The sequence below is a fragment of the Acanthisitta chloris genome, unplaced genomic scaffold, assembly GCF_000695815.1.
Source record: "Acanthisitta chloris isolate BGI_N310 unplaced genomic scaffold, ASM69581v1 scaffold12700, whole genome shotgun sequence".
Taxonomy (NCBI): Eukaryota; Metazoa; Chordata; class Aves; order Passeriformes; family Acanthisittidae; genus Acanthisitta; species Acanthisitta chloris.
The window spans coordinates 21,877-34,642 of record NW_008651168.1 but is presented as its reverse complement, the minus strand read 5'-3'; the positions used below and the strand labels follow the sequence as shown (position 1 = coordinate 34,642).

The window sequence follows — 12,766 nt, the reverse complement described above, 5'->3', positions numbered from 1 at the left end:
CCCAGGGATGGAGCAGCCACAGCTGCTCTGGGCAACCTGTGCCAGTGCCTCAGCACCCTCACAGGGAACAATTCCTTCCCAATATCTCATCTATCCCTGCCCTCTGGCAGTGGGAAGCCATTCCCCCATGTCCTGGCACTCCAGGCCCTTGTCCCAAGTCCCTGTCCAGCTCTCTTAGAGCCCCCTGAGGCACTGGAAGGGGCTTTAAGACCTTCCCAGTGCCTTCTCTTCTCCAGGCTGAACAACCCCAGCTCTCTCAGCCTGGCTCCATGGCAGAAGGACTCCAGCTTTCAGAACATCTCCATGGCCTCCTCTGGACTCACTCCAGCTGCTCCACATCCTGCCTGTGCTGGGGCTCAGGGCTGGAGGCAGCACTGCAGGTGGGTCTCACCTGGGCAGAGCAGAGGGGCAGAATCCCTTGCTGCAGGTTCCTTGCCATTTGCAGTTATCCTGGGCAGGTGCAGAGATTTGTACTCTAGGGGCCATGGAGTGATAAAAGGGACAGGGACTCTTTTCCTTAGGTGTTTCCTCACCTGGAACAAACTGCGTAACCCTGTGACTGCACTACATCAATTTCCTGCCGTTAACAGAGACAAGCCCCACACTGACAGCAGTCACCCCTCTGAGCCCTCTGGAATACAGACAGACACAGCATCCACAGGCAGCACAGAGCCAGTCAGGAGCTTTTCCCCGCGGGGAGAGCTCCTCCTGTTGCTGCCACTGCCTTCACATTGCTGCTCCAGAATTTGGAGAAGTCTAAGACAGCCACTTAGTGCCTTCACAGGATCAGAGAAGAGATGATTGCCACTATCTGGCCAGGAGTGGTACCTGAAGGGCAGTGAAGGAGGCAAAGAGCTGTCGCCAAGTCTGTAAAGAATGAATTGTTCTCCAAGCCCTGATGGCCCAAGACTCAGATCCACGTCTTATTTCTCATGCATCACATACCAGTGACATCATAAAAGCAGCCTGGGCTTCAAGGACTAAAAAGACACTGAAGCAAGCTCTAAAGAACCAGGATTAGAGACTTGAAAGTTAGAAAATAAATTAAAATATATGTATTTAACCATTTCTTGCCTTTTCTCCAGCACACAGTTAAGTTAATGGTTGGACTCCATCTTCTAAGAGTCTTTTCCAACCTAAATGATTCTATATCCATTCACTTCCTCTCCTGCTTTTGTTCCCCACAAGGGAAGTCCTGCCTAGCTTCCAGTGTCAGGGAATAACACAGCACAAGCCTGGGACCATGGAAAAGCACGAGCCCAACTCTCATTAAGGAAGAGAGGAGAGGGAATCCTGCACTATTTGGCAGAGCTGCCATTCACCCCAGGGACAGGAGTGTCCCAAAACCAGCATTCAAAATGGGGTCCCTTTGTGTGCTGGCAGGGGAGGTAGGCTCAGCCCCATCCAGGGAGGTGTAACAGGGCATGGAAGAGCCCAGCCAGGTGTTGTTACCTGGATCTGGGCATGCTGGTCACACTCCTGACCCTGGAAAACAGCAGCCATCGAATCTGTGCAACACACTGCACTCCTCCCAGGGCAGGGAGAGGGGCAGGAGGAGCAGCAGCTGCACGAGGGGACATGGCACTGAAATGGGGACAGAAAGAGCATGTCCCTTCCCTCCTGGCACTGGTAGCCGTGTTGGGAAGGCCAAGGCTCTTTAGGGAAGGGAGAGGACGCAGCCCCATATGTCTGGAAGCTGCAGTTCTGCGTGGGCTGCCTCCAGGCAGATGCAGCTGGAGGGGTGGAGCTGAGCTCCATGCAATCCCACAACATTCCCACTAATGAGGCTTTAACTCCACAGGCAGGAACAGAGCCACCCAGCTGCTCCCCAGCACCAGCATTTTGGCAGAAGGGCTTCTAGCTGGGCTTCTGCTGGTTTGACCAAGGATGGACATGGCAACACAAGAGAATGTGGATATATGTAAGAGCTTCCTAAATTCCATGTTGGGCTTGTATAGTCATACTGCAGAGTTCCAATGAGGACACCCCACTCTGTGCAAAGTGAAACCCAGAATTAAAGAGCTGTGCATCCCAGAACCCTAGTGACTTATAAAATATGGAGCACTCCAAAGCTGGGCTTCATCCAGCACAGACTTGACTAAGTGTCCCATAGCTAAGAGCACCTGATTATTTTCTATCACTGTTATTTTTAAAAGCTTCCAAATATTCTTGCAAGGAACTCCAGAGAATTGGGAAGAAACATTACTTCATCTCGAGCTCTCTCCAATCTGCTCCTACAGTTTCAGAGAAGAGGGGGAAGGAGCCTGCAGGTACAAATGAAAACCTCAGTGCTGGCGGGCTGACAACTCTGTTGAGCCTATTCCTGATGCTGCTGAGCTCTTCCCCTTCCCCCCCAGACCAGCCAGGCAGCAGCACTGGCAGGTGGCAGGTGTGAGCTGTGGGGAGCACCTGATGGGTTTGCAGGTGCAATTAGGGAAGCAGAGGAAAGGAACTGCCAGACAGATCAGAGCAATGGTCATTTAGTCTGGTACTCCAGTCCCTGGCAGGACCCAAAGCAGATGCTTCAGAGGAAGGTGTGAAATCCTCTTAATGGGCAATTATGGAATAATCCCTCTTCCCGTTTTTTTCCAGCACATAAAGGTCCAATTTATGGCCAAAGAATGAATTTACAGGTTCTGAACAATGTTTATCCCACCTAACAAGAACAAGAATGTACTTAACCCTGTTTTAAAGGCTATTGCTGAGCTGGTGCTCTCCACACGTGCTGGCAAAGTGTGGCTCTGACATGGCTGCTAAATTGCTTTAAAATTTGCTGCTTTAATTTCACTAGCAGCTCCTTTGCTCTTCTAGCATGAGGTGGGTGGAAAAAAAGAGCAAAGTGATGTTCTGCTGGATGAGGTGCTGGGATGAAAAGGGCAAGCACTGCTCAGGGTTTCTGAGCAGCAGTGAGACAGCTCAGCCCCCTTCATCGATGGGATGGAGAATTCTTAGATCTGGGGATAGATATCTGGAGAATTCCATAGCCGCCAGGCTATGGAGGAGGGCATGTTTAGGGGCTGGAAACTGGGGACTACAACACAGATCTCTCTTACTGTGTAGGATGACTTGCTGGTGATCTCCAAGAGCTTCTGCTTGGCTCTCCGCTCCGACTCACGAGCCTCCTGAAGGTCCTGCTTCAGCTGGTCAGCCTCCTTTGCCCTGCAAGGACAAACAGCACAAAGCAGATTGGAGCCAACAGGAAAGAGGAGATGGAGCAGCAGGATCACAGTGCAGGGGTGGAACAGGCTGAGATTTGTCCTGCAGCAAGACCTAAACTAAGAAATAATTTGAGCAAGGGAAATGCCAGAACCTACAACATGTGGTATACTAATTAGCACTCAAATCAAGCATGGAAGGGCAGGTCTGACATGGGCTCTGTGTGAGAATTGGTGAGCAGGGCTAAAGGCTGGAGATGTGTGCTAAGGCAACAATTCTAGAACCAGTATTCACCCTCGAGGCTCAAGGACCCACCAAGGAGAAAGCCAAAGGAGGGAAGGACACGTTCTCTGCTGAACTGAGATCTGAGTGGATACTTCACACCACAGAGACCAAGGCTAGAAGAGATGGACAAAGGCAGTGTTCATCCAAGCAGAAGGGCAGACACCAAGCAGGTGCTTACATAGAAAGGAGTAATCGGTTGGAAGGAAACAAGATTGATCTTTTACTTGCTCACTACCAAACACACTGTGAGACCCGGGCTCAGGGGTCAGGACGGTGGAAACACCAGTTTTAACAAGGAGCAAGGACTCCTGAGGCTGTGGAGAACTCAAGGCTAACCTGGCACAGAGCTCATGACTGGAAAAGAGAACTAAACAACTGAGAGGTAAGTAGACGAATAAAGAAAGAACAGGGAATACAGATCTACCACCCAGAGGAACAACAAACCCTAGGTGTTACTAATGTTGTCAGATACTCTGGGGAATGCAGTGTGGGTTTGCAGAAAGCACCCAAAGGCTTTGGAGAGGGAAACCAGCTGAGCCATGGGGCCAGCTGCTGCTGTTCAAGTGTGGAGGCCAAGGGCACACCTTCAGAGGGATAACTCCAGGCCCCTCCAAGCTAAGGCAGAAGCGGTGGGAAGCAAAGCAGAGGCAGCTGCAAGGTTGTACCCTCTGACCTCCTCTCCGACTCCTCCGCCATTTTCAGTGCCAACATCTCTGCCTCCAGCACCTTCTGCTCCATCAGCCGCTTCTCCTCCTCCGTCCGGATGGCTGTGGCCTTGATGCGCTGCATCTCCTGCTCGGCCTCAGCTGCTTTCTGAGCCAGGAGCTTGGCCTCCTCCTCTGTGATCTGAGCCTTCTCCGCCAGCAAGTCTGCTGTCTCCTCAGACCTCATCTGGCAATTAAGGGACATGAAGCCATTAAAAGCAGTCAATGTCCCCCCAAATGTGCTCACAGCCCTCAGAGCCAGCCACGAACCGCTCGCTCCACGCAGCTGCCATGGTCCATAGAGTCCCTCCCTTCCATGAAAGCCCCCAGCCTTCTGCTGCCAAGGCCTGGATGTGGCCAGGCTCTGTCCCAAATCACCCTCTCTGTGCTCCTCCCAAGCAGCCTAGCAGGACGAAATAACTCCATCCAGCCTCCTTCTCACTGCCCACTGGCAGCAGTTTGGGAACGGCCACAGGACAATCACAGTGTGCTTCCAAAACCCTTCTGCAGTGGAAAGAGCAAGGAGCAGCTGCAGTGCCTCCGGAAACAGCCTCCCAGGGACCTACCAGAGCCTCATTGGCCATTGTTGCCTCCTCCTTTAGCTGCATCAGCCTCCTCTCCAGCTCATCCCTGGTCCTCTCAGCCTCCTCTCTCATTTGCTTCTCTCGAGCCAGGCGCTGCCGTTCCATCTAGGAAAAAGGGATTGGGGAAAGTGAGGAAAATAACACACATTAGGAAGTCTTTTCATGGATGAGAAAGGGTCATACGTCAGGGGCAGAGCACAGGGCTGCACTGCTGCCTCCTCTCTGCTTAGAGATATGGGAAACGTCCCTGGATTGGGGTGACCTGATCATGGAACAGAGTCACAGAATTATACAGGTAGGAAAAGACCTCCAAGACCATCAAGTCCAACCATTCCCCCAGCACTGCCAAGCCTACCACTAAACCACATCCCCAAGTGCCACATCCACATGTTTTTTGAACACTTCCAGGGATGGTGATAGCACCACTTCCCTGGGCAGTCTGTTTGATGTACCCTGCTCCATTGAAAAGTGCTATTCCCAAGCCAACTTCCATCCTCTGACCAGGATGCTACCCACAGTGTGGCTGCACAAGTGTGTGTGTCCCTCCTACACTGAGTCACAGGGCTGACTTGGACAAGTGTGTCCCAAGACCTCCAGTTCTGCCTGAAGTTTCTTACACCAGGACTGGGCTTAAGGCAGTCTGAGGGCATCTTCCACGTATCAAACACGGACACAGCATGGCAGGAATTTGAATGATGTGGATAGCTGCTACTTTTGATCAGACACCTAACCCAGCCTGCTGGAACCTTCACTTCCACTCATTTAGAGGGGGCTCACACAGACTGGCAATTCCTGGATACAACAAACCCTCTCCCTATGGCTCTGTTTGCAGGAAACAGCAACACTTCTCCAGGAGGGATAGATCCAAGCCACCAGAATTTGCCAGCTCTTCCCAGAAGACTGTTGTTGTACCCAAGGACTGCCTCTCCGCCAGCCAAGTTGCCCAAGGGAGCCATTGAGCTAATTAACAGGCCAAGTTTAATCCCTCCAGTCCCACAGGGATGGGGCAGTATAAATCTATGCACTACAGCCAGGAGTGGAGACCTGCTGGGTTTAATAAGAGAAGGCAGTGCAATGAGCCACATTTCTCTGCTCCATGGCCACCAGCTGTGTTCCAAAAGCAGGACACCTACTGCTCCAACCACTCTGCTTCCTTCTATTAAAGGTTCTCCTCGTTAATTATCATTATAATCTGCATCTTGCTCAGGACTTCCATTAACAAGAATTCCTGATATAAAAGGACTATATGAAACCAGTTAACAACTGTGGATGAAGGAGGGAGCAGGGGAAACAGCATAGTGGCTTGCTTGGGAGAGGGCAGCCAGCCCAAGCAGGAGCTGACCTTTCCTGTGGAGCCCAAGTGCTCTGGATTTGGGAGCTCATGTGGAGTGATAAGCTGCTGCTCCTTCCCAGTGCCCTCAGCTCTCCCTCTCGCAGCAGCCCAGCTAAGCACAGGATCTTGGGTCCTGCTGGTGTTATCTTGATGTATCAAAAAGCTCACAAGATTGGAAAATCTATAGACTCATGGAATCATTAAGGTTGAAAAAGCTCTCTAAGACCAGCTCCAATCATTAAGCCAGCACCACTATGCACACCACAAAACCATATCTCTAAGCACCACATCCACTTTCAAACACCTCCAGGGATGGTGACTCCACCACTTCCCTGGACAGTTTATTCCAAAGCCACCAGTGCTTGGACACCACACTGCTCCTTCTAAGGAAGCCCTTTTGCTCCACTAAGGACATGGTTTAGTGGTGAACATGGAGGTGCTGGGTTAATGGTTGGACTTGGTGATCTTCAAGGTCTTTTCCAACCTCAATGATTCTATAATGCCATTTCCTTACTGACCAGAGGAATCCCTGTGGAAGCAAGAAGCCTCCCTTTCCCAGAGGAGCTGGCTTGGTTACCCCTGTACCAACTGTCCCTTCCTGTCACCCCAAAAGCTCCAGGAGTGAGAACTGCTTTGGGATGTGCCTGCAAGACAAGCCATGTCTCACCTCCAGACCAGGTCAGCACCTCAACACCACAAAGGCAGCTCTGCAGACACGCTCAGACTTCTCAGATCTGTGAGCAGAAGACCAGTAGCCACTGCTCTGGTTTCTCCTGCTGCTATCTAGTGGCTTCACTGCCAAAGGGCCATTTATATTCCGAGCACCAGTGCTCAGATTAGCTGTGTGGGTTTCAGTGAGTAGGAAAGGTCTATGAGCAGAAAACAATGATTCATACAATTCAATTTGCTGATCTGTGCTCAGCGGCTGCAGGCCACTGCCTCCCCCGCGCCGTGCCGGCGCCCCGGCTGACCCGCACTGCCAGGGAGGCCAGCAAGGAATCTGCATGCAGGCTGCACACCCCGGGACGTCCTTCCACCACCCTGCAATCAGGGAGTGAGGCAAAGCACAGCTCCCTCTCACAGCCCTGACTTCATCACAAGCATCTTTCCTGCTCCGTGGCCCAGGCAGAGAAGACACACAGACACACTTGTAGATACCCAAAGCAGCTCTTCCCTCCCATCCTCCCAGTTTTGTTCCTGAGTGTAGGGGCTGGATTTAGGCTGCTATCAACCTGCAGAGCCAAGCTGACAATGACTGGTGAGCTTGGAGCAGGCTACTAAAAAGAGGTGTTCAGCTGGACCTTCCCTCAAAGCTGTCATTCCAGAAACCACTCCTTCCCTGTTCCAGAGACCACCCCTATCCCATTCCAGAGACTGCTCCTTCCCAAGTTAATTTGCTCACTAGTTATAGGAGATGTGGCTCACCTGCTTCCTGGCCTTCTCCTCCCTGGCCTGTGCTTTCATCTGCTGGACCTCCAACGAGTCTGCCTTCCTCCTCCTCATGAAGAGGTCGTGGTTCCCAATGCACAGCTGAAGAATCTGTTCCAGTCAGGGGTGAAGAGTGGAGAGAAACAGCTGTACACGTGATGATGGTGAGGTGGTTTGTATTTTGACACACAAAAACACTAGAATTGCTTTGATTTGGTGCTTGTAAGTGTTTCCACCCACTGATCTCAAACCCTGTGAGCTCTCATAGCTGTAGGAGGGGCAGGAGCCAACTCCCACACCAACTCCTGGGCTAGCAGCTCTTTCCAGAGACCAATTTTCTGTGCCTCCAGCACAGCACAGGTCTGGTATGTTTTATACCCACCCTAAAAAGGATGAGACCAAATAATGAAACAAAGATTTCTACAGCTCTGACCAGTTCCCTGTTTCATTGATCCCCTTCTTTAGGTTCAAGATGAACTTGCACCTCCTACCACCTGCATCTTCAAAAGCATTGAAATGCAAAAATAATTGGAAAAAAAAAAAGAAGGAAAACCACTTTCCATCTTGGACAAACAGAAGACTTATTAAGAACTTCCTTGGACATCTCCAGATACCTCTGCTGAGGGGTTTTGAGTCCCAGTGTGTCCCAGTGTGGTTCCCTCTGGTAAGGATAAGGGAGGTGGCAATGCCAGAGGAGGGTTAGCACAGGGGTGGGTACACAGAAGAGTGAAAGGTTCTTTTGTCAATAAAGCAGTGTTCTAAACTGAGGTTCCTTTCTAAAGGCCTGATTCACCAGCCATTCTTCAATCGGTTTTGGCTGCAAGGGACCTTAAGGCCCATCTCATTCCACCCCCTGCCATGGGCAGGGACACCTTCCATTAGACCAGGTTGCTCCAAGCCCTGTCCAACCTGGCCTGGAACACTTCCAGGGATGGGGTAGCCACAATCCAAATCTCAAATGACATTTCCCAAGTCACAAAGGACTTCTCTGGAGTTAAAGGAGTTTCAGCACTATGAACCTGATGAGCACAGTGAATGAGGCCTTTGTGAGGAAGCCTCACTTCCCTACAGCAGGTGAAGTACAGGACAGCCTACAACGAGGACAGCAAAGGTCTCTGTGCAACTTGACAACGGATCCAAATCCAAAACATTAGCTAGAGCTACTCTCCAACACAGACGCTGAACAGAACATCTCAATGCGGTCCATCCTTGTACAAGGCGAGTGTCCTCAGAGGGGACCAGGCTGGGAAAATCCAGGACTCTGACAGCAGTGCCTCCCAAAACAGGAAGAGCTATGCTAGAGGGCAGGATGGAAAAGATTCACAGGAGAAGAAAGGGGATCTGAGCAAAGCTGGGGGTGATCACAAAGTTGACTTACTAAGTGCTTCCACCATGCAGGTCAGCTGTAACCTGAGAGTTCAGAAAGGGAGCACAAAAACAGGAGAAGGGGGAGAAGTTCTGTGAAGGAGCTTGACTTGAGCCTCTTCCTTCTCTTCCAGAGGCTGAGTAAGTGCTACACCCCATCACAGCTACAGTGCAGCCAGGCCAGCACTCCCTCTCCAAGGAAAAGCCCCCAAAGTCCATTGTCTCACCCTGCCTGCAGAACCCACTGCTGCAGGCAGTCAGTGACTCTGGCTGTACACTTACCAGCTTATTCACACGCAGCTTTGAGGAATTGAATTTAAAAACATCAATCTTTTTGTCCAACGGCTTAATCGTAAACTGAAAAGGAAAAAATACAGAGGGGGAGAGTTATCAGAGAGTGGTGCATTTCATAAAAATGCAGCTATAAAATTCTTACTGAAAGCTTTGGCTCAGAGGAGGTCAGCAGTGTCAGACACACGTGGCTCAGAGCCATCTCCATGGCTTTGAGCCAGGCAGGAGGACTCGAATCCAAAGCAGCCAAGGAGACAACTGTTCCTCCAGTCAGAAAAACGTGGGGGCCACCGACAGCCTGTGTCCTCTGCAGAGCACCTTGCAGAGGTGGACAGGGACAGCTCAGCACCTCTCAAAGCAAGGTGCTGCACTCCTAGCAACTGCAGAGACTGGAGAGCCCACAGCAGGAACTCAGGATGCTTCTGAAGGGAGGAAGAACCAGCTCAGCTGCTCAATGGATCATAGAATTGTAAAGGATGGAAAAGACCTTTAAGATCATCAAGTCCAACTGTCAACCCAGCACTACTGTGCTCACTATAAAACCATGTCCACAAGTGTCACATCCACAGGTTTTTTTCACACTTCCAGCGATAGTGACTCCACCACTGCCCTGGGTAGCCTGTTCCAATGACTAATAGCCCTTGCAGTAAAGAAATTTTCCCTAATAGCCAACCTGAACTTCCCCTGGCACAAGTTGAGTCTGTTAGATCTCATCCTGTCACTTGTTCCCTGGGAACAGAGCCTGACCTCCACCTGGCTGCTTCTCCAGTCAGGGAGTCAAAAGGGCAGGAGGGATGCAGTAGGAACACAGCTAGGAGCTGCTCCCCTTCCCACTGACACTTCCACTCCAAAAACTCCCCAAAAAGATTTTCCATGCATTTTCTTCTTCAGAACTCAGCCCTGTCACAAGACCTCCACAATTCAAAATATTATTCCCTGGCTCTAACTTGAATTTACACTTCCTGTGCCAACCAAACAGTTCCACCCACAGCCTGTGTTTACCCTCTCCACAGAGCTCTCCCACAGTGAGTCTCTTGAGAGCACAGAGGTGGCATCACCAGCCTTGAGAGCTTTGGTAATGCATCCCCTGGATAGAGAGAAGGCTCTGCACTAGCCAAAGGGTACTTGAAGAGATGGAGTGCTCACAACACAGCAATTTTTAGGAGACATGCAGGTATTCCATCATTTCCCCAGACCCCAGTGGTAAGGTGCTGAGATGCTGGAGCAGGGAGTGATGTCCATTAGCGCAGGGCGATCTGTCATTGCACTGTCTGCCTGCGCAGGGCTCAGCACAGCTCACCCTGCACTGCTCTGCTTTGGCAGTTTAACAGCCAGTGCTTTAAGATTTTCACCTCAGCAGACGTGCATGAACGTCCCTGGACTGGGGCTCCAGCAGAACCCCCACCAGGCACGGAGAGCAGCAGCAGATATGGCAAGAGAGGAATTTCAGTTTCACACAACAGCCAATCTTTGTTAGGAGGGATAAACCCTCTGAGGAGCCGCCAGAGCTGTCATTCCCAGCTATTAGCCCTGGCTGCTATCATGTCAGGTCTGCTCATGGGCATCTGATTACCCAATGATTGACCTGACGGAAGGGATCTGTCCTTTCCCCAGAGAAAGCTCTGCTACAGTGTGTGGCAAGGCCTCGTTATGGAGGTGTCAGTCTCTGGACTTCGGAGGTGATGCCTGAGCACTCAGCCCCCACTGCACTCTGTCACAGGCAGAGAAGCTTTGGAACTCACTCACTGCTGTACTGTTTGTGGAGTCATGAAGCTCTTTAAGGAGTAAAGCAAGTGAAGAGAATTCCAGCACAGCTTCACTGCTCATAAAACTTCACAAGACATGCAATAAACGCAGCTGATGAGAAACCTTTAGCTTCTCCCCTGATCAATATCATGTTTAGATTAGAAAACCATTTTTAATTAAGAAGTTAATTTTCTTCCTTACCATGAAGGCAGCTGGTTTCTTTGAGCAGCTCTCTCTGACTGAAAATTGAGCTGCTCAGTGCCCCCTCCAGAGCCAATTCCATTGCCGTTCTCAGCTAGGTTTGAGGGCAAACAATTCCAAAGACCCATACTTAGGCTCTGGATTTAATAATTCTCTGTCCAACAGTGGGCTTAAATTGCTCAACTTCCTGAAAAGATTCCAGCTGTTATGCCAAGTCAAACAGCCTGAAACTCAAGATGGTGTAATGAGATGGCAAAAGCTCTTCTCCCCAGGAATACATCTCCCTGTATTTCATCATACAGAATATATCCACAGCAATAAATACTGTAATATATTCAGCAAAGCAAGAGATCTCAACTTCTGAACTCTGATATTTGGGCTAAGCACATCAACAGCAATTTTGGGTTTTTGAAGATTACATAGATGGTTTGAATGTACTCTGAAACCAAAGAGGAGAATAGCTCCCAGGTGACCCCTTGCACACCCACTCCTGCAAGGCTTCAGGAAGGCTTGGAATTAAGGTTTCAACTGGAGGAGCTGAGCTTCCCTTAGCTAAGCTGGTGAGAGCAAGCACAGCAGATAGAGAAGCCAAGAGAAATCTCTGCAAATCCCAATTGTGTTCTTCTTGCTCTCAGAAAGAGGCGAGACACACCCTTACCTCTTTATCACTGTAGGAGATATTCCGGATCTCGTTCCATGGGAAGGAGATTTTAGGGGTCAACCTATTGTCTGGGTCATAAATGTGAAGACCCAAGGCATCAACTCCAAGGAGCAGTTCTGTGCCCTTTTTATTCTATGGAAAGAAAGAGAAGAGCAGAAATCCCTTTCACTCCACTGGGAGGGTCAGACATGAACCACTGTTATCTCCCCCAGCCAGCCCCGAGCACAGATCCACCCAACAGCACTGGGTACCAGGAGAGCTGCTGCTCCCCAGCAGTGAGGCTGAGACTTCCCAGCACACCCCAGCCATCTCCCAGCTTGCCAAGGCTCCCCAGTCTCAACACAAGGGATGGAGACTAACACAAGAGCTACACTGGCAGGAAAACACAATCCCCAACCTGCACTCACCCTGATGGCGAAGTAGTTCACACCATACATCTCCAAGTCCTGAGCTATCTTCAAATACTCCATTTCAGCTTCATCTCTGTCAGGCAGACACAGGACAGTGTTTGGGAGGATCAGAGAGGGAGTTGGCTGCTCCTGCTGATCCTAAGCACTCACCAGGCTTTAAAGCCTGGACTGTCTCTATCACACAGGTCAATCCAGTCTTTGCTGGCAGGATCAATAAAGTCCAACAGCAAATCCCACTCTGCAGCTTGCCAGCATCTTAACAGCTGCTGAAATGCAGCACTCCAGGCCTGGCTTTGTCCACCTCCCAGTCCCTTCAGCACAAATAGGAAATCCCTGGCTGGGAGGCCCCTGTTTCAGATCCATCCAGGCTTATCCAACACATGCACTTATTGCCATCTGAGGCAGCAATACACTGCTGAATCCCTATTTCCTTTCCTGGCCCCAAAAGCCCTCTGGCCCTCTGCAGGTGGGCCCTTACTGAGCATCCATCCCCAAGTGACCAGGGGACAGCAGGGCACATGCAGAGCCTTTGTCCCTTGTGAGGCTGCTGCAGAGCTGTGCTGGGATTAACCCTGCTGGCAGCAGAGCTCATCCATCCCCTG

At 50.6% G+C, this 12,766-nt stretch overlaps 1 protein-coding gene across 3 annotated transcripts in view; it reads right to left on the bottom strand.

Annotated features, from left to right (window-relative positions):
* NF2 (neurofibromin 2 (merlin)) overlaps positions 1–12,766 on the bottom strand; it is a 49,292-nt gene that overhangs the window by 14,656 nt on the left and 21,870 nt on the right. For all 3 annotated transcript variants that reach the window (XM_009072072.1, XM_009072056.1, XM_009072064.1), the window contains exons 7-13: positions 12,162–12,237; positions 11,752–11,886; positions 9,138–9,212; positions 7,488–7,601; positions 4,712–4,834; positions 4,115–4,332; positions 3,054–3,159 (exon numbers count right to left, since the gene is read on the bottom strand). In XM_009072072.1, coding sequence (XP_009070320.1) covers positions 3,054–3,159; positions 4,115–4,332; positions 4,712–4,834; positions 7,488–7,601; positions 9,138–9,212; positions 11,752–11,886; positions 12,162–12,237 — 847 coding nt within the window. The remainder of the gene's footprint in view (positions 1–3,053; positions 3,160–4,114; positions 4,333–4,711; positions 4,835–7,487; positions 7,602–9,137; positions 9,213–11,751; positions 11,887–12,161; positions 12,238–12,766) is intronic.